The sequence below is a fragment of the Ursus maritimus genome, unplaced genomic scaffold (assembly GCF_017311325.1).
Source record: "Ursus maritimus isolate PB19 unplaced genomic scaffold, ASM1731132v1 scaffold_22, whole genome shotgun sequence".
Taxonomy (NCBI): domain Eukaryota; kingdom Metazoa; phylum Chordata; class Mammalia; order Carnivora; family Ursidae; genus Ursus; species Ursus maritimus.
In genome coordinates, this window is record NW_024424675.1 from 20,814,338 (window position 1) to 20,838,772 (window position 24,435).

The following is a 24,435-nucleotide window of genomic DNA, read 5'->3' on the forward strand; positions in this document are numbered from 1 at the left end:
AAACTATATACAGATGCATATAGCTTTACTATCTAAAATGAACAATTGAACATGCTTAAAATACCCCATGGAGGTCAGGCAAACTGTAGCATATCGGCAAAATAAAATATCAGATACTAAAAAAGATATATTTAATACTTTAGAAAACATTATGAAATTTTAAAAAGAAAATACAAAACACAAAATATTGGAAACATTAAAAATACGTAAAGACAGACTGATTGGGACTGAAAATGAATTTTGAATGACAAGAGCTCTATATCTAAGGATTTATTTTTAGTGAATCCAGTTACACATAGGAAAAACTTGTTTTTCAAAACGGCGAATAGGATTTGGGGCATACGATCTGACTGAGGACAGATGGAGCAAAGGGAAATGGGTTAGAATTGTAAGACAACAACAACAAAAGTTAGGCAGAGATTTAAAAAAAAAACCCTTTCCTGGGGCGCCTGGGTGGTGCAGTGGTTAAGCGTCTGCCTTCCGCTCAGGGCGTGATCCTGGAATTCCGGGATCGAGCCCCACGTCAGGCTCCTCTCCTGAGAGCCTGCTTCTTCCTCTCCCACTCCCCCTGCTTGTGTTCCCTCTCTTGCTGGCTGTCTCTCTCTGTCAAAATAAATAAATAAAATCTTAAAAAAAAAAACAAAAAAAAAACCCTTTCCTTACAGATGGGCTGTTTTCAGTAATTCTTCCCTAGAGATCTCAGGAGTAGGACAGACCTACTTTTCCACCATCAATTCTGCATCACAATGGAATGTTCTCCCCACATGTACTCCTGGCCTAGAAGCAACCGGCACCAGACCCAGTATCCTTTGACAAATTCTGGGTACACATCGCCACACACTTCGGGAAGCAAATCCTTCTGCACGACGACGGACACCCTATGTGTTTGCTTTTGGAGGTTCCCAGGGGTGGGCTACACAAGACGGGGGTGTGGAAGGCGAGCGGTGAGACGCGGGACCGTGTCCTACGGGAAGGAGGCAGAGGCCACTTTTTCCCACTCAGAGTACAAGCCGGGGCTGTTCCGTGACGGGCTAATTAACACCCTGCAGCAGCCAGATGGGCCGGCTCCCGTGCAGCTCTTTCCCTCCTTCCTGCCCTAAGGCCCCACCCCCAAATCCCGCACTTGAGGAAAAAACAAAAAGGTGAAAGTGTTGAGTGCTGGTTGCCCGGCAACTTGGTGGTGGTGGGGGGCTCTAATAAAGGCATCGGTGTCGTTACAGACATCTGTGCTGACAGAGGAAGGGGGCTGGCGAGGAGTGGGGGCGGAGGGGGGTGAGAGGCTGACAAAAAGCCTCCCAAGCATTCCGCCTCTTCTCCAACCATCTCATGTAGCTCAGTGTCCTAGTCCTGGGAGACAGACTGGCTTGAGAAAGACCTAATGGAGGGAGGGCAAGGGGATGGATTCTTCTCCACACTCCGTGTGCACTCGCTATATTGAATTCGTACACAAACTGATTATTACATGAACTAGAACTGAACGGTGCGGTGGGGAAAGCATAAGCAGAGTCAGACCCCCGTAAGGGCAGACTGGGCCCAGTCTTCACCCTCCCAGTTAGGTAAGGCTGGGAAGTTACGCTACATCCTTATCCACCATCTCCTCCTGTGTAAAGCAGGGGTGCTACTCATCTTCTCACAGGCCTGTCTGGGAGATGAGCAACCGTGAGTGAAAGCACCTGGTTTGGCGGTCAACATGGCCAACAGCCAAGAAGTGGCAGTTACTCCTCTCCTTGAAACAATGTTCCTACGGGGCTGGGCCTAAATGCAGTCACCCAACCCCGCCCAGGTCCATACTCTCACACCTAAGTGGTTCCACTGCATCAAATCCTTTTCTGGGGGAAGAGGCTAGGTCTTTAAAAACGTAAAACAAGGTTCTGTCTTTGGGAGGACCCTCCACTCATTACACCTTCAGTCTGGTTTTGATCTCGACCTGCTACCCGAATGGGATGCACTGAGTATTTACCAAAGCTTTACTATATTCTGAGCAATGAACTCCGCACGCGACATCCATTACATATCAATTCGAAGAGACCTCTGAGACAGGCATAATAATTCCCAAGGTGCAGATGAGGAGACCAACGTGCTCCCAGAGGCTACACGTGCTCACTGAGGGACAGGTAAAGCTACAAGGTCAGGGTCTGAATGTAGCTGATTAACCTCCAAAGCCTGTGCTCCAGGCTGCCATGTAATACTCTCTCGTTGATATGGGGGAGGTGGGTGGGGTGGTAGAAAAAGGGACCAAGTCCAAAGAGTGGTATGCTGAAACAATGAGTCTCAGCGTTCTGCCTCACCGCCGCCCCCCTCCCCACCCCCACCATTGCACTTGGCTCTAACCACTTCCTACCCTTCCGGGGCTCTACACAGGTCTGGCCTTCGTGCTGGAACACCCTTCCTACCCCACTCTTCACAGAGGAACACATCCTCCTCATTCTTTAGGAGCCTGCCCTGAACACCGAGTGTGGTTCGGGCTCCTCTTCCACGTGCTCCCTAGTACACTGTCCCTCCCTGTTGAGATGACAGCAGGGGCAGATGGCATCACTGGTCTTCACACGAAACACCCAAGGCTGGATCCAGTGCCTCACGCCTAGGGAGCTCAGGAAATACTGTGGACTTAAGAACCTAAGTGGCTCCTGAGCACCTACATTTTAAAATACTTTTTATTTTAAAATAATTAAAGAGTCACAGGAAGTCGGAAAAACAGTGCAGAGAAATCCTGTGTACCCTTCACCCAGTTTTCTCCAAGTCATACCACCACACAGCTCCCTCATGCGACCTCCCCCACCTTTGTGATCAAACCTACAGCCTGCCCCCATCCCTAACCTCTGGCAAACATTAATCTGTTTGGCATGTCTATTAATACTGTTATTTTGAAAGGGCTGCATAAGGGGACTTGCACAATATGTGACCTTTTGGAATTGGCTTTTTTCACTCAGCATGATGACCCTGAGGTCCGTTGTAAATGTGTGTATCAACACTCGGCTCCTTTACGTTGCTGAGTAGTATTCCATGGGCCGCACCACAGTGTGCTTACCCACTTACCAACTCAGGGACATCGGGATCGCTTCCAGTTTTGGGGCTATTACAAATAAAGCTGCTATGAACATCTGTCTACAGGCTTCTGTGTGGGCATAATTTTTGTTTCTCTAAGATAAACACCTAGAAGTGAAATTACTAGAACGTACTAGAAAGTGTTTGCTTAAGAAACTGCCAATGTTCTTGAGTGCTCGTACCATTTTATTTTACATTTCCACCAGCAATGGATAAGAGACTGAGTTTCTCTGTACCCTCTCCAGCATTTGGTGTCATTTCTATTTTTAATTTTAGCCAATGAAGGATTTCATTGTTTCATTTCCATTTCCCTAATGGCTAATAGTGCGGAATACCTGCTATATGCCATCTGTGTATCCTTTTAGGACGCTCTCTCTTCACATCCTTGTCCCATTTTCTAATTGGATTTTTTTTTAACCGGTAGAGTTTTGAGTGTTCCGTATCTTTCTAGATACGACTGCTCCGTCAGATGTGTAGTTTGTAAACATTTTCTCCCAGCCTGTAGTTTATGTTCTCATTCTTTTAACAGGGTCTTTCACAGAGCAAAACATGTTTAATTTTGATGAAGTACAATTTAACCATGTCTTTCTGTTACAGACTGTGCTTTTAGTGTCTGATGAATGCTTCAGCAAGCCCGAGATCCAGATTTTCTCCTGTGAGTTCCAAAGCACTGTAGCACTAAGTTTCACATGTAAATCTGTGATCCCATTTGAGCTACTAGCTCACGTTCAGCCTGAGCCCTGGGCTGGTACCCTTGCTGAACTCATTATTATCACTGTTGTTACTGCTGTATTATTTGGTAGGTTCTTTGGGATTTTCTATCTTGACCATTATGTCTATCTGCAAAAATGAACTGCTTTATTTCTTCCTCTCCTATCTGTATCTCTTTTACTTCTTGTCTTAATGTGGTAGCAAAATTTTCAGTACTACGCTGAATCAGAGCGGTGAGAGTGGATACCTATGCCTATGCCTTGTTTTTAAGGGGGAAAGCATTCAGCAGCTAATTTTAAATAAATCACTTCTGCTGGTATGATGATGAACCCATAAAATACCACTTAGGTACTAACAAACTACTCTGTAGTTGAAGGAAAGACACCAATGTCTCAATCATGAGCAATTATTATCAATTCTCTTGTAGTCTGAACCCAGGGACCTCATTTCTATTGTTAAATGTTCACATTTCCAATAAAGCTAAGGCTAGGACCTATTCTTTCTTTTTCTTTTTTTTTTTTTGTTTTACAGTTTATTGAGATCTATTGCACATGTCATAAAATTCATCCAGTTAAAATATACAGTGCAGTGGTCTTTAAGATGTTCACAGAGTGTGAAAATATTCTAGTTAGAACATCTTCTGCACCCCAAAAAGAAACCCTGTACCCACAGCAGTCATTCCCTATTCATGCCCACCAATCCCTCCACCTCAGTTCCTGGCAACAACTAATCTACTTTCTGTCTCCATGGATTTGCCTATTCTGGATAATTCACATAAAACCATACAATATGTAGCTCCTCTCACTTAGCAAAATGTTTTCAAGGCTCACACAGGTTGTGACATGCATCAGTACTTTCTGACTGCGGAGTAACATTCCGCTGTATGCACATGTTGCTTTGTGTATCTGATCATCAGCTGATGGATATTTAGGCTGTCCCCACTTTCTGGCTGGTATGAGTACTACTACGGACGTGCACGGACACAAACTGTACGTGATTATGTGCCTAATAACTGTTATTTCACTGTGGTTTGGAGTTCCATTTCCCTAGTGATTAATGATGTTGAGCATCTTTTCACATACTCATGGGCCACTTGAACCATTTTTGAACCATTTTTAAATTGGGTTGTCTTTTAATTACTGAGTTGTAAGAGTTATGTATTCTGGATACAAGTCTATTGTCAACTATGATTTGTAAATGCTTTCTCCCGTTCTTTTCACCTTCTTGACTGTCCTTTGATGACAAAAGGTTTTAATTTTGACCAAGTCCAATTTGTGCTTTTGGTGTTGTATCTAAGAAACTACTGCCAAGGTCATGAAGATTTATTCCTGTTTTCTTCTAGGAGTGTTATAGTTCTCTTATGCCTGGTCTACCATCCATTTTAAGTCAATTTCTGTGTGAGGAAGGGGTCCAACTGCACTCTTCGGCCTGTAGATATAGACTTGCTCCAGCACCATTTGAAAACACTATTGTTTCCCCACTGAATTGTCTTGACACACTGGTTGAAATCAGTTGCCCATGGATGTATGGGTTTATCTCTGGATCTCAGTTCTATTCCCTCGGCTTTATATGTCTATCCTTATTCCAGTACCACACTGTCTTGATTACTGTAGCTTTGTAATAAGTTTTGAAACTGGAAAGTGTGAGTCTTTTTTCTTTTTCTTTTTTTTTTTTTTTTTTTTTTNGGGTTGTGTTTTTTTTTTTTTTTTTTTTTTTTTTTTTTTTTTTTTTTTTTTGTAAAGATTTTATTTATTTATTCGACAGAGATAGAGACAGCCAGCGAGAGAGAGAACACAAGCAGGGGGAGTGGGAGAGGAAGAAGCAGGCTCATAGCGGAGGAGCCTGATGTGGGGCTCGATCCCATAACGCCAGGATCACGCCCTGAGCCGAAGGCAGACGCTTAACCGCTGTGCCACCCAGGCGCCCCAAAGATTTTATTTATTCATTTGACAGAGAGAAAGCCAGCGAGAGAGGGAACACAAGCAGGGGGAGTGGGAGAGGAAGAAGCAGGCTCACAGCAGAAGAGCCTGATGTGGGGCTCGATCCCAGAACGCCGGGATCACGCCCTGAGCCAAAGGCAGACGCTTAACCACTGAGCCACCCAGGTACCCCTCTTTTTTCTTTTTCAAAATTGCTTTAGTTATTCTGGTTCTCTTGCATTTCCATATGAATTTTAGGATCAGCTTGACAATTTCTGAAAACAAAAACAAAAACAAAAACCCCAGAAAACAAAAAACCTGCAAACAAGGAACTCTGGGATTGGGATTGCATTAAATATGTAGATCAATTTGGAGAATATTGCCAATATTAAGTCTTCCTATCTATGAACACAGAATGTCTTTCCATTATTTAGATCTTAATTTCTTTGAAAAATGTTTTGTAATTTTCAGTGTATAAGTTAACTTCTGTTAAATTTATTCTGAAGTATTTTTTCTTTTGGGGGTTATTACAAATGGGATCATTTCCTTAATTTTCACATTGTTTATTGCTAACGTACAGAAATACAATTGATTTTTATTTTTTGATTGTGTATCCTGTCACACTGCTGAACTTACTTATTTTAAAAGTTTTTTTAGGGGATTCCTTCAGATGTCCTATATACAAGATCTCATGTAATCGGCAAACAGAGCTTGCTTTACATCCTCCTTTTAAATCTAGATACCTTTCCTTTTTCTCGAGTGATTGTCCTGACTAGAATCTCAAGTACGATATTGTATAAAAGTTACAAGAGAAGACATTCTTGTCTTGCTCCCGATCTTAGGGGGAAAGCACTCGGTCTTTCTCCATGAAGTAGGATATTAGCTGTGGGCTTTCTGCAGATGCTATTTACTGAGGTAAGAAACTCCTACTGCTAAATGCTTTTATCATGAAAGGGTGCTGGATTTTGTCAAATGCTTTTTCTCTATTGAAATGAACATGTGGTTTTTGTCCTTTGTTCTATTAATGTGGTATATTACACGAACTTATTTTACCATTTCCGGGATATTCTTTTGGTCATGGTATATAATCCTTTATCTATGTTGCTGGATTTGTTTTGCCAGTATTTTGTTGAGGATTTTAAAATCTATATTCACAAGGGATATTAGTTTGTAGTTTTTTTGTGAGGTCTTTGGTTTTGGTATCAGGGCCCCAAAGATCCGAACAAGGTCCAACACTATATTTAGTTGGTATAATTCTCTTAATAAGAGCCCCACTCTCCCTTTTTCCCTCATGCCATTCATTTATCTGACAATGAAAACAAGGTTAATTTATCCTGTTAAAAAATGTTCACGTTCCAGTTTTGGCTGGAATACATGTATGCTCATGCATCTATTTCACTCGTTCTTCTATCCCTCATGCTTCCTGTACTGTGGGAGTTAGATCTGATCCAGGCTGCTGCGTACTTACTACTGCATCATAGGAGACACTTAATGTCCGGCTATCCCATTTTCAGTGTTAAGACTGATCTACGGGCTCAGGTGTGATCAGCCTGACCTATTCACTATAAAGTTCTCCATCAACCTATTACCTAAGGGTTTCAGCAAACACTGATGATTGGTGCCTAGGTACAGTATCTCAGGAGAAGTTGCAACATGGTTATTTTTTATTCTTTCAGTTCTTCCCAGGCAAGGAATTTTTGTCGTCACAATTATGAACTCCAGGTCCGATTCCTAGCTAGGGTGGCAGAGCCTCCAGGTGCCACTGGGGAAGCCCCGGAGGGACCTTTGCTTGCCATGGGAGCTGGAGGGTCCTCCCAGCACTCGAGGCAGACGCCAGCGACTCTGCACGTTCCACATGATGCATTCTACATTAGAAGAATGGCCTGCATCCCACACAATTTGTGAAAGTCTTGTTAGGTATTCAGGGAGGTGTAAACCTTCATAAATTACCCGTCAAATGAGACACTGTGCATCTAATATTTCGTTTGCCGTTGTCTTGAGAACTGTTCATCATTTCAGAAAAGTCATGTTAGTAACAGCAATACAGTTTATAATATTTGAGTTGTGCTCTAATACATCTGTATACGCCAGCTTTCGTGACTGTCACATTCGACATAATTCCATACACGAGTGCAAACGTCTGACTATGTTTTCCAGTGTAACTGTGCTCAGGCATCTACATGCTCAAACAAACAAACACCGTCTCGCTAACCCCTCCCTACTTCTCACTCATATCATGGTTAGGACTTTGCACGGACCCCTTCTGAAGTGTGCACTCGCTTAGGTTACCTAGGAGTTTCACTCCAGGAGAAGTAAAGGAGATCTCACAGAGCATCTGTGTCAACATGGGCAGCGAGGTTGAGAGAGCTGAGAATTACTATCTACTGAAGGGATAAAAATCCACTCCAACCCCCTTGATTGCGGTCCAGGGCTTGTTCTTAAATCTTGCCACCCTACTCTGGTTACATCACAGCCAGAGCACTGCACTGGGATTTGACACCCGAACTGCCTCTTTATTAGTGGCTGGTGACCTCAGGCAGGCCATCTTGTCTCTGTTCCTGTCTATAAAATAAGGACGTTAGATCAAACAAGCTGTCCCCAACCCTTCAACTACTTTTTATTATTCAGCCTCCCCACAGGATTTCTGAAGAGTGCCAAAGAGACTTACCAATTATTATTTATTGCAATAAATTAATTTCCCATTTTTTAACTAATCAAAGATCTATAACTGGAAAACAGGATAAAATAACAATGGCAGTGAACACTCACTTATTACGGCCCCACAGTGAACCCCCAGGCTCCCATTACTACCACACTGGGGACTCCAAATTGGGAAGCTCTGTCTCAGCCAGACACTAAGGTCTCCCGCTGGTTCTTGTCTCCTCCCTCAGAGCACGAGTCTCCTGTCGTAGATGCTGCCACCCTAACCTGCTAAGATCTTGGATGAGACATGGTCATACCCCATGCTGTTCTGGAAAAGTTCTGAAGCTGTCCAAGAGTTTAGATGACTACCATGAATGACATGAAACAGGCAAGACAGTTGGCCTACATCCCCTCTGGGAAAGTACTTCTGTGAAATGCGTGGCCCAGGTCCTTGCAACCTGAAGAAGCTGGGTAGCTAGGGTGACTAGGAGTCATACCAACTCACTGCTCCACTTAAACGTCTCTATTCACCAAGACTCTAACAACTTGTCGCAGACGCACGGAGGCCAGAGAGGGGGCCAAGTGGCAGGATGGTTATGGCTAGAAACCTGCAGAAGCATGGGCTGGCTGCCCGCTGGGGGCTCTGTACTCACCAGGGAGGCTGCCGGCTCGTGTGCGGGTGCTGTGGGTGAATCCGGAGGGGGTCCACCTCTCTGGCAGTGGCAGGTGGAAACTCCCGGTGGGGACTGCTGACACTAGCCTTGTCCCAGTGCTCATGGATAGGTGTGATGATTCCAGACACGATGCGAGACCGAAGTTCCTCACTGTTCTTGTAGGTCCTGTAGGAAGGAGATGAGGTGTCAACTGCTTGCACCTGGCTGGCAGCCCTGTATACACTATTCTGGCAGCGGCGGCGGCGACGGCGGCGGCAATGGCAGCCCCGACAGTTCTTGGCTTTGCGCGTGGACTGTTTGCAAGGGTGGGAACGGGCCGCCCGGCGGACCTGTGTGAGGGGGGCAACAGCCCGGTGTCGTCTCCGAGATTTGGGCCTAAGCTTCTTAGGCATCTGAGTTGCCCCTCCTCATTTACCACCCCATTAGAAAGAGGTAACGGTGCAGGGGCACAGGGCCTGGACTGGCTACTCCTCTGTACCTGCCCAACCCTATCCTCAGCCTCATTGTGTGTTCATCACATGTCATGGGAAGGGTCATGAACGGCCAAGGCTCCCTGGGGAGGATGAACCAGATTCCTGGTCCAGGTAGGCAGGGCTCTGGGGTCTCAAGGTCCACCTCTGTCACCAACTCAGAGTCCTTGGAAGGCTGCGCTGGGCCTCTCTTCTCTGCCTGTGACAGCCAAGCACTGTGAGCCGTAGCTGAGGTGTTGAGGTAGGCGGAGGTAGCAATGAGTGGGCAGTGCTCTAGAATTCCTAAAATCTGGCTTTAAAATGAGCCATATCCTGGGCCAAAAAGCAAATCTTACAAATTTAAAAAAACTGAAACTGTACAGAGTATGTTCTCTGACCATATGGAATCATACTAAACATCAAAATAGAAGTCTCTAAATACATGGAAATTAAGCAACCCAATTCTAGATAACGCTTAGGTCAAAGAGGAAGACATGAAAAAAAATACAAAACACTGAATAAAAATAAATATATAACATATTAAAATATGTGGGATAGGTGTGCCTGGGTAGTTCAGTCGGTTGAATGGCCGACTCTTGATTTCAGCTCAGGTCATGATCTCAGAGTTGTGAGATCGAGCCCTGCGTTGGGCTCCCTGATAGGCCGGGCCTAGGATTCTCTTCCTCTCCATCTGTTCCTCCCCCAACTTGTGCACTCTCTCTCTCTAAAATAAATTTTAAAATCTTAGAAAAAAATGTGGGGCTATGGCTAAAACAGTGTTGAGAAGAAACTTCATAGCATCAAATGCTTACATTGGAAAAGAGGAAAGAAATCGATAATCAAAATTCTGACCTCAAGAACCTAGAAAAAGAGCAAATTAAACCTGAAGCAAGGCTGAAGTAGGGAAATGATAAAGAAGAAAAATCAATAAAAGAGAAAAAAAGGAAAATGAGCGAGAAAATTAATTTTAAAAACCTGGTTCTTCCAAAAAATAAATAAAATGGACAAACTTCTAGCACGATTGCCAAACACAAAAAGAGAGGACACAAATCACCAATATCAAGAATGACACGGGATATTACAACACATGTGTTGTCACTGCAAGGATAATAAGAGAATGCTAACAACAACTTCAACAACGGAGAACAGACCAATTCTTCAAAAACCACAAACTAACAACTCAGCCACAATAAAAACGATAATCTAAAGAGTTCTACTACGGTAACAAAATTCATAGTTAAGCACCCAGAACAAGAAATCTCCAGAGCCAGATGATTTCAGTGGAGAATGCTACCAAACACATAAAGAAGGATTAACACCAATTTATAGTCATTTCCAGAAAATAGGAGAGGAAGAAACATTTCCCAACTCATTTTATGAGGCCAGGATTGCCTCACATCAAAGCCAGACAAAAGAGAGCACAAAAAACAAAACTACAGACTTGCATTTCCCATGGACTTGGATGTACAAATGCTCAACAAAGCACTAACAAGCTGAATTTAAAAATATATGAAAAGAGGGACGCCTGGGTGGCACAGCGGTTAAGCGTCTGCCTTCGGCTCAGGGCGTGATCCCGGCGTTCTGGGATGGAGCCCCACATCAGGCTTCTCTGCTATGAGCCTGCTTCTTCCTCTCCCACTCCCCGCTTGTGTTCCCTCTCTTGCTGGCTGTCTCTATCTCTGTCAAATAAATAAATAAAATCTTTAAAAAAAAAAAAAATATATATATATATATATATATATGAAAAGAATCATACACCCCAGGATTCACTGCTGGTATGCAAGGCTGGTTGACAATTCACAAATCCTTACCATATCAATAAGCTAAGAAAAATCATATGATCCTATCAATTCATGCAGAAAATGCTTTGACAAAATCTAACATGTAAATCCATTCATGATAAAAACTCTCAACAAACTAGGAACGGAAGGGAACCTCTTGGGGTTCATAAAGAACACCTACAAAAACCTATCGTTAACAAAATACTTAATAGGGGCGGCTGGGTGGCTCAGTAGGTTAAGCGTCTGCCTTTGGCTCAAGTCATGATCTCAGGGTCCTGGGATGGAGCCCCTCATCAGGCGCTCTGCTCAGCAGGGAGTCTGCTTCCCCCTCTCCCTCTGCCTGCTGCTCCCCCTGCTTGTAAGCCCGTGCTCTCGCTCTCTCTCAAATAAATAAAAACCTTCAAAAAAAACCCCACAATAATATACTTAATAATGAAAGACCTGAGTTGACTGGAGGATATTTCTGAAGCTAAGTGAAAGGGAGAGACCTGGGAGTAGGGAAGGAGGGAACAAAAGTTGATCTATGACTTTTTCCCCCTTTTAAGGTTTATTGGAATGGGAATAGAAGCAAAAGTCTAACAAATTAAGTTTTTTTCCCTTTAACTGGGAAGCCACTGGGCAGGTAAAAGTGGCAAATATGGACTGTATTCCTATATGGTTTTGGTGGTACATACTTGGGACTTTAAATATTGAGTTTTAGAACAAGGCTGCTCATGTATATGGGGCAATAATGATACAACAACTAATATTTACTGAGCGCTTACTATGTGACAGGCACTGTTCTAAGTCCTTTATATATATTAACTAAATAAGTTTTCAGAACAACTATCAGTTACAAATCCAGTAAATAAAGTCAGAAATTGAATGAAAATAGTAATAAAAATAATGAAAGACTGAATACTTTGCCTCAGAATGGGAACATGGCAAGGATGTTCTCTCTCACCACTCTTAAATAACGTAACGCTGAAGTTCTAGCCATTGCAATAAAGCAATAAATAAGAAAAAGGAAAAAATATACAGATTAGAAAGCAAAGAATAAAACTTCCCTTTTTGCAAATGACATAATAGTCTACCTTGAAATTCCCAAGAAATCTACAAAAAACCCTCCAAGAACAATGAGTTCAGCAAGGTGACTGCATACAAGATCAGCACACAAAAAAACTGCATTTCTATATACTAACAACGAATATCTGAAAACAAACAGCAGAACACAATTCATAATCAGCCCCTCCTCCAGAAAAGAAACAGCAAAAACATAGTCAGGATCTACGTGCTGCAAATTACAAAATGATGATGAAAGAAAGAAAGAAGGCTTAAATGGAGATATACCATGTTCATAGTAAAAATGTCAATTTTCCCCATTATAGGTTTAATGATTTATAGGCTTAATGCCACTCCCAGCAAGGTTTTTATTGACACAGACAAGCTTATTCTAAAGTTAGTACAGGAAGGCATGGACCCTAGAATAGCTCAGACTATCTTGACAAGCTAAGTGGGAGGAATCATTCTACTCAATTTTAAGGTCTACTATGTAGCTACAGTCATCAAAACTGTGTGATACTGGCAGAGGGACACACATAAAGATCAATGGGAAAAAATAGAAAACCCCAAAACAGGCCCACATAAGTGCAGACAACTGCTTCTGAAAAAGTTGCAAAAGCAGTTGAACGAAGGAAGGAAGAACAAATGGTGTTGGAGCAATTGGACATCCATAGGCAAGACAATGAACTTCTGTCTAAACCTCACACCTTCTATAAAAAGTAACTTAAAACAGACCACAGACTTAAATGTAAAATATAAAACTCTAAAAAGCTTAGGAAATCTTGGGGACCTAGAGCTAGGAAAAGCATTCTTGACACCAAAAGCATGAGCCATAAAATTGATAAAATAAATATTATCAAAATTAAAAACTTTGTGAAAGATCCTGTTAAGAGAATGAAGAAACAAACTATAGGCTGGGAGAAAACATTTATAAGCCATCATCTAAGAAAGGACTTGCATCTAAAATATATAAAGAACTCTCACATATACAACAGTAAAAAACCTCCAACAATCCGTTAGAAAATGGGCAAAAGACATGAACAGACACTCTGCCGAACAAGATACATGGATGGCAAATACACACCTGGAAAGACGCTCAACATCATTAGCCATTAGGGAAGTACAAATTAAAACCACAATGAGATAATACTACATATCTATCAGAATAACTAAAATGAAAAAGAGTGACACCAAATGCTGGTGAAGACGCAGAGAAAGGATATCACTCATGCACTGGTGGTAGACATGTAAAACAATACAGACATCCTAGAAAATCATCTGGCAGTTTCTTAAAAAACTAAACATGCAACTGCCATTGTGCTCTTGGGCAATTACCACAGAGAAATGAGAATTATGTCCACACAAAGCCTGTACCTGAATGTTCATACCACTTTTACTTGTAATAGCAAACAACTGGAAACAACTAGATATCCTTCAAGGAGTGGTGCACCCATACCAGGAACTATTATTTAACTTTACAAAGGAACAAACTATTGACGCAGGCAGCAACTCAGGTGGTGACAAGGGCATTATGCTGAGTGAGAAAAGCCAATCCCATAAGCTTAAGCTTACATACTGTGTGATTCCATTTACTTTTTTTTTTTAAGGCAGAGATTTTTTTAAAGAAGATTTTATTTGTTTGTCAGAGACAGAGAGAGAGTGTGTGTGCGCGAGACAGAGTACAAGCAGGGGGAGTGGCAGGCAGAGGGAGAAGCAGGAGCGAGCCCAATGCAGGACTCGATCCCAGGGCCCTGGGATCATGACCTGAGCTGAAGGCAGATGCTTAACCGACTGAGCCACCCAGGAGTCCCTTAACATTTGTGAAGTAAGAAAATTCTAGAGATGGAGAGTAAGTGGTTCCCAGGGAGGCTAGGGATGGGGAGGGATAGTGGGTGTGGCTATAAAAGGGCATTAAGAGGGACGCTTATGGGGGCAGCTGGGTGTCTTAGTCAGTTAAGCATCCGACTCTTGATTTCGGATCAGGTCATGATCACAGGGTTGTGAGATGGAGCCTTGCTGCTTCCCTGACCAAGTTGGGTGGAAGGGGTAAATCTAAATCTTCTTTCCTTTCAGCCAGATGAGCTGTGTGTGAAACAGCTGGGAGGCCTCCGATCTCCCTATGTAGGATGCGTGTTTATCTGCAGAACTCAGGTCTGAACTTCTTGCACAATTTCTAAGCCTCAGTAGCACTGCTATTTTGGTAGCAGCAAAAGTCAGCCTGTAGTCTGTCATCCTTCAAGGCCAGAAACAGAAGGGGCACGGCAGAAAGGAACGGATTTATACTCCTTAGCAAATCAGAGTTTGCTCACCAAGGGGCACACACTCCCACCTAGCGTGGACAAGACACGCCATGATGACCTGACAAGCAGGGCTAGATGGGGCAAGGTGACTGGAGACAGGCAGTTCAGTGTCGCTGGCAGTACGACAGAGCAGGGAGGGCGGGCCTGATGATCAGGAGGCAGATCCATACCCCAGCTCTCAGAGCCTCAGTTTCCATGGAGACGATTCCCGGTGATGAGAGATTTTCCCCTTTGTATGTTTACTAAGAGCTGCGGCACCCGGCCCTGAGATGCTGGGCCGACATCTCGTTTTGTTCTCAGAGCACTCTGAGGTAGTACTGTTGGTTCCGCATTTCACAGTCATCAAAAAACAAAACAAAACACTCCCCCAGCACAAAACCCCAACAAATGTATTTTAAAAATAAATAAATGGTGACACTGAAACCGTTTCCCTCAGTACTGCTAAGGGGACTAAATGCTGTCCTGAGCACGTAGAGCCCCCCAGGACCTGGGCTCCTCCACAGGTTTCATCGCCTTCTCCCGCAATACAATTCCAGAATGAAGACGTCAAGAGAAAGGCTCCACGTCCTCTCCTCACCCACTTCAGGGGTGCGGGGGTCAGCGAGTGGGCAGCACCCAGAATGGCAGCTCTGGCTGCTGCTCCGGGCTGGCCTCACTTCCCTCCATTCCATGGCCCACTATGTGCAGAACAGACCCAGGCCCTGCCCTCAAGGAGCTCACAGGCCAGGGTGGGGGAGACCAGCTCTAATCATGAAATACCCACTTGTTAAATGTTTAAGATGGTGTTACAAAACCTCAAATGTGGGGGCGGGGGCAGGAGAGGCTTCTCTGCAGAACTGATGTTTCAATGGGAACTGAAGGAAGAACCGGAGCTGGCTGTGTGAGGAGGCTGGGGAGAGTGCCCCTGGCACGGGGCCAAGGCACAGCAACCAAGGGGGACAGGGTGGCAGGGGTTAGGCTTTAAGCCTCATCAGGGATTTTGTTCTCTATCCTAAGAGCAACCAACATTCACTGGAGGGGTCTGAGTATTTTTCAGTGTAAAAAATTTTTTTAATTGTGGGAAAATACATTTAAAATTTACCAGTGTAACCACGTGTAAGCGTATAGCTCAGTGCTGTTAAGCATGCAGATTATTGCACAATCACCACCACCACCCATCTTCTGAACTCTTCATCTTGCAAAACTGAAACTCTGTACCCAGTAAACAATAACTCCCCATTCTCCATGTCCCCAGCCCCCCGGCACCCATTATTTCCCTTTCTATCTCTATGAATCTGACTACTATAGGTATCTAAGTGGAATCATAAAGTGTTTGCTTGAGTGGTTAATTTTGCTTAGCTTAATGTCCTCAAGGTTATTCCATGTGGAAGCATAAGTCCAGCTTTTCCTTCCTTCTTAAAGCTGAATTGATGGAGGTAGAGACCACATTGTATGTATACCACTGAACGTATATGCTACATTTTGTTTATCCATTCATCTGTTCTAGGGATTCATGGATACCTACATGGCTTCCACCTTCTGGCTATTGTGAATAATGCTTCTATAAATGTGAATGTACAAATATCTACTCTGGACCCTGCTTTCAATGCTACTGGGTATAAATTCTTGGATCATATGGTAATTTAATTTTGTGAGGAACCACAACACTGTTTTCCATAGTGGCTGCACCTTTTTATATTTCCACCAACCGTGCACAAGGATTCCAATCTGTCTGCATCCTGGACAACACTTGTTATTTTCTGTTATTTATTTATTTATTTTTTTGGTAGTAGCCATCCTAATGTATGTGAGGTTGTATCACTGAAGGATTTCAAGCCAGGGTTTCAACCATGACTATGTTTTAAAAAAGCTGGTCTGACTACTACGTGGGAAATCAACTGAAGGGTGATGAGCTGGAGCAGAAGTAGGGATCTCTTCACATAAAGGCTTCACGGAACGGGGGCAGAGACAAAGGGGTGGCCTCAATCATGGAGGCAGATGGTATGCAAGCCTGAGAGGAGTGGAATGGGTTCAAAATGGTTATTCCTGATTAGATATAATAAAATGCAACAGGGTTTCTAGGCAGTTCTGATGACTGTGAATTTACACTGATGCCAGGCTTCCTCTAAAACCAAGGAGGTCAATGAGGATGGCAAAAAAGCCCCTACGATGGGATAAAGTGGAAATATTTGGGCCTAACCATGTAACAATTTCATTACACTTATGGAAAAAGAAGCATTCAACTAAGTACCCTCTGAACGTAAATACTCGGGCTATATACGTCCTCAGTGGGACACAGCTGAATAAAAAGAACTGGAAAGAAACTGTATCTGAAACTTTATTTGGTTGATCTGTTCTTCGCTGATCCTGATGTAGCAGGTCAGCAACTATGTGTGTATTTTAGGATCAAACAAATGAGTACACATGTTGATGCCACTGGAAGTCGGAGTTCTCACCACAGAAGAGAGCTGAAGTACAGAATAAAAGAGTAAGAATCCCATGCTGTTAGATTAAAAATGAAAGCATCAGTTTAAAATTTAAGAAAAGACTTTAAGGAAAAAGATTCCAAGCTCTATTCCCTCACTGAAAGGGCCTGAAAACAATGGCATCCTTACTATTAACGAGCACATTCAAGGCTCAGATTTTGGTTTTTAAATATGATTCCCCACTAACAGAAATCATGGCTCCTCAGAAAACCAGCTGACTTCAAGGCAGGGGCAAGAAACTTACAAGGTGAAGGTGGAACATCTTACTGTGTCAGAAAGTATGAAACACTCTACAAATGATGGCGACATGTCAAAAGGACAAAGGAGGCAGCCTAAAAGGGTTCCCACTGGTCAACTCTGGAACAACTCAAGCATCCAAAGAATGACAGAAACGGACCATAACTTAGAAAACGAAAGAATCCTTCAGTCTACACTGGTATTTTAAAAAATAAAGGGAACAGGAAGAATAGAAAACTTTTTTTTTTTTTTTTTTTTTGTAAAAAGTGCTGATAAATGTAGAAAGAATGATTAAGATAGAAAATTACTGTCTTACAGTTATCACTGTAGTAACAGACTCAGGCAAGAATCATCAATCGATGCCAAGACCTCTGGATGAAGACTGCTCGGAAGCAGGGTACTCATGGTCTGTTGGTATAATCCCACAGATCACTTATTAAACACAAAGGAAAACAGACGCCCTTACGAGAGAGAAAGCTGGCAGACACCACCGAGTGATCAAACTGCACACAGTCAACGAGACAGACGTCTGCTCCTGACGTGAGACACTGAGAACACAGCCTCACCGATGCAATGCTCTTGTCAAAAATGTTCAGTCTGAATCAGATGATGAGCAAAGAACCTAATCAACCTGATCACTAGGGAACAATCTGAACATTCTACATGATAACTGACCTGGAGTCTTCAAAACTACCAAGGCCAGGGAACACAAACATCTAGGAAACTGTTCTGGATTAAAGGGAGTTAAAGAGCCACAAAAATAAATGCACTGTGGGATCTTTGGCTGGGTAAGAAAGAACCCTCAAACCAAAAAACCAAAAGACCCCAGGATGACTGCAGCAACACCAACATGGGCTGTGTATTAAGGGATGCTTCTGTACCCTCGCTACGTCTCCCAAGTGTGAGAACTGTGTCAAGGTCACATCGGAGGCCGCCCTCATAGGAACGAGGAGATACTGCTGAATTATTTAGGGGTAAAAGTTCAACAGAGTCTGGAGATAATTCTCAGGTAGTTCAAGAACACAAAAGCACACAGAAACACTAGGCAAAGTTGGCAAAACGTTAAAAACTGGTAAATCTAGGTGACAGATCCATGGGTGTTCACCGTCATTTCTGCAAACCATCTCTTCTGTGGGTTCACAAATTTCAAAATAAAAAGTCAAGAGAATGAGAAAATAAGCCAGACTGGGAGAAAATCTTTGCAAAACACATATATGATAAAAGATCGTTACCCAAAATATACAAAGAACTCTTAAAACTCAACAGTAAGAGAACAAACAAACCAATTAAAAGATGGGCCAGAGACCTGAACAATCACCTCACCAAAGATATGCAGATGGCAAATAAGCCTACGAAAAGACGCCCCAAGCCGTATGTCATTTGGGAACTGTAAATTAAAACTACACGCTTATCAGAATGGCCAAATCTGAAAAGCTAACAGCACCAGATGCTGACAAGGATGTGGAGCAACAGGAACTCCCAGGCTCTGCTGGTGGGAACGTGAAACGGTAGCGCCACTATGGAAGACGGTATGGCAGGTTCTTATAAATACAAACATACTCGGGGCGCCTGGGTGGCTCAGTTGGTTAAGGGTCTGTCTTCAGCTCAGGTCACGATCCCAGGGTCCTGGGATTAAGCCCCACGTTATGTTGGACTTCCTGCTCAACGGGGAGCCTGCTTCTTCCTCTCCCTCTGCCCCCTCCCCCCGCCACCCCTGGCTTGTGCACTCTTGCTCGCTCACTCTATCTCAAATAAATAAATAAAATCTTAGGGGAAAAAAAAAGGTAAACATAGTCCCACACTGCCAATGGTAAACCTGAATGTCAACTACGGCATCTGGGTGAGAATGTGTACTGATGCAGGTTCTTCTGTTGTAACAAGTGCACAGAATGCTGATAGTGGAGGCTGTGTGGGGGTGGCTGCAGGGGGAGGTGTTCACAGGAACTCTCTGCACTAGCTGTTCGATTCTGCTGTTCACCTAAAGCTGCTCTAAAAAATTAAGTTCATTTTTTAAAAAATGTTGGAGGTGGAGACCAGAGTAGGCACACCTTTTCTCCAGGAGCCTACTGTGACTGACCCCACTGGCCTGACTCCACATCTCCCCTGGAGCCACTGCAGCACTTGTGGACTCTCGCTTCTACCATTTTACTTCACGTGGCATTTCCCCTGTGAATCTTCTCTTAAAATAAATTAAAAACAGAAAAGAGAATTTAAACCTTGCAGATAATCTACTCCCACTTCTTCATTTCACGGATGAGGACATGGAGGTCAAGAGAAATAAAATGTCCAAGTTAGAGGTCTGGGACCTGGGTCTTTGGACTCCTGCTCCAGTGCTCTCTCCCCTATAGCTGACTGCCTTCATGACACAGTACTGGGAGTGACTATGCCCAGGAGACAAAGATCATTCTATTAACTTTTCCTGACTCTCTGGACTTCTCCACCCCATTCCACTGTCTCTCTCTTCTTTTTCCCAGGGAGAAGCCGTCACTTAGAAGTACCTGTGGAAGTCAGCCAGGTGTTCTGAATCGATATAATCATGCAAATTCAGCGTCAAATCTGATACCTGCTGTGACCCACTTTCCTAGAAAAATGAAAACAGAAAACAAGACTGGGGACATTTGGGAGAATAACAATTAAATAGTCAAGTTAAAGAAATACGCATGCACAAAGAAACACACCAGGAATGTCTGTAATACGCGAAATACCCTTCCGGTGCTTGGGGACTGCTCTGATTTAGAAATATTGCCTTTCTGAGACAGAGCCCAGTAAACCTACTTCCCAGGCTCTTTTGTAGCCTGGCCACAGGCATGTAACTGAGGTGCCACATGGATGTACATCTTTGACTTGGAGGTGGGCAACATGGAAAAGCAGACCCAGCAAGGCGCAGACATCTTGCTAACAAGGGGAGCGGCAGAGGCATCGGTGGCTCACAAGAAGGGGCTCGAGGGCCTGTAGCCTAAGCCAGCACCTCATACCTGGGCGGTGGCAACAGCAGTGATTTCCATGGTGTGGTTTTGAGGCACTGTCTTGAAAGCCCAGCCTTGAACCTATTTCTCTAGCCCTTCCAACAATTCAATGGCTATCCCAGTTCTTGTAATAAACCAAATCTGTTTAACTTGAGGGAATTTTGTTATTTATAACTAAGAACTCTGTCTGATACAAGATCTAAATGTTGGTCGAAACAGAAACGGATAAGACGAACACAGGGGAAGGGAAGGAAAAATAAGATAAAAACAGAGTGGGAGGCAAACCGTAAGAACTCTTAACTATAGGGAACAAACTGAGGGTTGCTGGAGGGGAGGTAGGGGGATGGGGTAACTGAGTGATGGGCATTAAGGAGGCACTTGATGTAACGAGCACTGAATATTATACACAACTGATAAATCACTGAATTCCACCCCTGAAACTAACAATACAGTATGTTTAACTAAACTGAATTTAAATAAGGGGGAAAAAACCAAAAAGGGATAAATAAATTCTGGTATTACAGAATACTAAATAGTAGTTAAAATGAATAAGGTATATCTATATGCATTCCCATGTAAAGACCCCCAAATATATTGAGAGAAAAAAGCCAGGCACAGTGCAATACAGACTGCATGCTGCCTTTATATGAACACACAGGGACAACCAGGACAAACTTAACAAAAGAGTCACTGCCCTTGGGGTGTTTACAGTCCAGTGGCGGAAGACAGACAAACCACAGGACAACTAAGTACATAATTACAAACTGTGGTAAGGACCAGCAAGGAAAATAAAATGAAGTAGAGAGGCATAATTTAGATTTTTCTGGCAGGTGAGAGTAGGTAGTCAGGATTATACTTTTTGAGGAAGTGAAAAATGAGAAGGAATGAGCAGGGGCTGAAGGGAGAAGGGTGTATGTGAGGCAGCCCACGGTGGTGGGGAAGAGTTTTCCATCCCTGGAAATGAGAAATGTAAGGGCGCCACGATAGCAGGGAGCGAGGCTTATCTGAAGAACTAAAAGTAGCCCCCTGGGCCTCCAGTAAGCTCTTTTCCGTCCCTGTTGTCACCGAAAGGATTTACCCTAATTTACGTAATCATTCCCCTGTGATGAAGTCCCTCCCTTGGTAATACCAGAATGTGAACGAACATCTTTGAGCACAAAGCTTTTCTATATGGAGGATTCCTGTCTTGGTTCCAAAAGTAGGGTCACTGGGTAAAGTCCTCACAAACATTTAAGGCTCCCGCTCCGAACTGTTGAGTGGGCTGCACAAAGGCGACCCCCATGTCCGCTCCCACCAGCAGATGCCAACATGTCCCTGAGACTCACCAGCACATTGATGATCACGCTGTTCTCCACGGTGACAGCCTTCACAAGGAGCTTTCTGGACCCATCCTTAGACTCATACCGGAGGACATACAGGTCTTTATTGCTATTCCATTCGGCCGGCAGCAGTTCTGATTTCTTATCATCGGGGCCTGGCTGAGAAGACATGAGGGTTGAGAGGAGGAAGATCTTCAGAGCTCAACACAGAGCTACGAAGGACCTTGCAGGTAACCTAATCCCACTTCCTCATTTCACAGATGAGGATACAGAGGTCAAGAGAAATAAAACATCCAAGTTAGAGGTCTGGGACCTGGTCTCTGGACTCCTGCTCCAGTGCTCCCTCCCTTGTAGCTGACTGCCTTCGTGACACAGTATTGGAACCTGACCAGAATCTGCAGCCTTGGTTTGATAAGAATGTCCTCTCCACCCCCCTGCCAAAAATAAGGCCAATCGCCTGAAGCGATACCGTGAAATTCTCATACAGTGTTTTTCTAAGTTCAGAACCTGGACCATCTGCAGGAGGATCACCGAAGTGTTGACAAAAAGTAAAGATTCTAGTGTATTCCCCTCCCGACTACTGTAGTGGTTTCACAAAAATGATGAACAATTTTCATACACACACCAAATGGAGCACAGGTACAAGATAAAACATCAGTGGACACCTGTGTGTCACCTGCTTAAGAAACAGAACACCGCCACTGCCAAAGCCTTAAGTAGGGTACTCCTAATGAATCTTATTCCCCTCACAGGTCATCGCTACTCTGTATTTTTTAAAAGGTCTTTACTTTTCTTTATAGCTGTATTACTATACATACAACCCTAAAAATATATGGCTTCACATGTGTTTGAATTTATATAAATGGCATCACCTTTATCGCTTCCTTCTTCATTCGATATTGTGAGATTTCGCTGTGTCAACACATTTGACCACATACAGTCTACTATACAGCGCTCCACTGCAGCACAGTTCACAACTAAGGTGTGGCCATGTACGCGCATGCTGCCAGGTACACACTCGCTTGTGAATGCCTATGCGGGCTGTGTACAGGCTTGCTGCTATGAACATCTGTGTATTCGTCTGCTAGTACACAGGTGGATGAATTTCTATAGGGTATGTGTGGGAAAAGAACTTTGAATCTATAAGATAAAGTCAAACTGTCTTCCCAAGAGGTACTGATTTACACTTCCACCAACACCCTATGAGAGTCCTTGTAGTTCCATGTGGTCGGCAACACTGCCACCGTCTAATTTTAAAATTTTTGCCCACCTGGTGGGTGTAGAAATGCATTGTGAGGTGTAAAAATGCATTGTAAAAATGAGTTGTGAGTTCTTCTTTTTCCTTTAAACCATCCTAGGACTTTCCTTTTACACACTGAAGTTTGAGAAATCGTTTTCAAGCATTTCCATAGGAAAAAGTAATCAAGTGATTCCTAGATGGGGAAAGATTTCTTAAGATCCAAAAACAAAAAAAGCACTGTCTTTGAGACTTTCCAAATTGAAAGCTTCTGTTCAACAACAGACATGGCAACACTAACAGGCAGCCACAGGCTAGGATGAGATGTTTGTGTGGCTACAGATGAAAAAGAACGAATAACTAGCACATTAAGGGAATGCCCCGAAAATGAACAATAAAAATTGGGAACCTATTTGAAAAACTGGCAAAAAATAGGAACAAGCAAAAGAAAGAGCAGATAACAGTATACAGAGGGCTGTTCAACTTGACCACCACTCAGACAACTGCAGGTTGAAATGATGAGGTTCCATGCCACACCGGTTTTATCCATTTCTCTAGTCTTCGTTCACGTGGGTGTGGGGACAATGGGGACCCTCAGACACTGTGGTTGGCCACTTAACACTGCTGCAAATCCTCTGGAAAGCAGTCCGGCAGCATGTGGCGTGCTCAGGTAAGCAGACACCCTCTGACCCCAAACCTCCATTCTTGGAGGAAACCCGGTGCACAAAGGCACAGCGGACATGACAAGGAATCTTCACCATAGCCTTGTCATGAACACCAAAGTGGAGGTGAAATGAAAAAATACGCTCATAGTGGAATACTATATAGGAGTTAGAAGGAACAAACTAGATCAAACTGTAGCATCACCGATAAAGGTAAAAAACGTAACTTAAAATGATAACTTGAAGAATGTAACTTCAGGGGTGCCTGGATGGCTCAGTCTATTGGGAGCCTGACTCCTATTTCAGCTCAGGTCTTGATCTCTTGACCTCAGGGTCATGAGTTCAAGCACCGTGTTGGGCTCCACGCCGGGCATGGAGCCTACTTTGGAGAAATTTTTTATACATATGTGTATACACACATATACACACATATATATATACCCACACATACATATATATAAAAAACTTAGTTTTTTTAGAAGTTAAGAAAAAATGAAATTTACAGCCTGGTATCATTTATGTAAAAAAATTTTAAAACACACAAAAATAATCCATGTATTTTTTTCACAGATACCTATTTATACGGCTAAACACAGAGCAAGTGGATTGGGAAGCTTTGTACTCAGGAGAATACGGTGGGAGGAATTGGACCAAAGATGAAGAACAGCAGAAGACAAAGGTCCATCCCCGCAGCCCTTACACACACCAAGAACAATGGGAGGCCAAAAGCAGAGAATCATCGGGGCGCCTGGGTGGCACAGCGGTTAAGCGTCTGCCTTCGGCTCAGGGCGTGATCCTGGTGTTATGGGATCGCCAGCCCCACATCAGGCTCCTCTGCTATGAGCCTGCTTCTTCCTCTCCCACTCCCCCTGCTTGTGTTCCCTCTCTCGCTGGCTGTCTCTATCTCTGTCGAATAAATAAATAAAATCTTAAAAAAAAAAAAAAAAAAACAGAGAATCATGGGCCTCTCCTCTTTAGTTACCCTT

At 43.4% G+C, this 24,435-nt stretch overlaps 1 protein-coding gene across 1 annotated transcript in view; it reads right to left on the reverse strand.

The window, feature by feature from the left end:
• Window positions 1-24,435, reverse strand: part of PSMF1 (proteasome inhibitor subunit 1) — a 42,819-nt gene that overhangs the window by 13,932 nt on the left and 4,452 nt on the right. The window contains exons 2-4 of the mRNA XM_040638102.1: window positions 21,557-21,709; window positions 19,764-19,846; window positions 8,972-9,157 (exon numbers count right to left, since the gene is read on the reverse strand). Coding sequence (XP_040494036.1) covers window positions 8,972-9,157; window positions 19,764-19,846; window positions 21,557-21,709 — 422 coding nt within the window. The remainder of the gene's footprint in view (window positions 1-8,971; window positions 9,158-19,763; window positions 19,847-21,556; window positions 21,710-24,435) is intronic.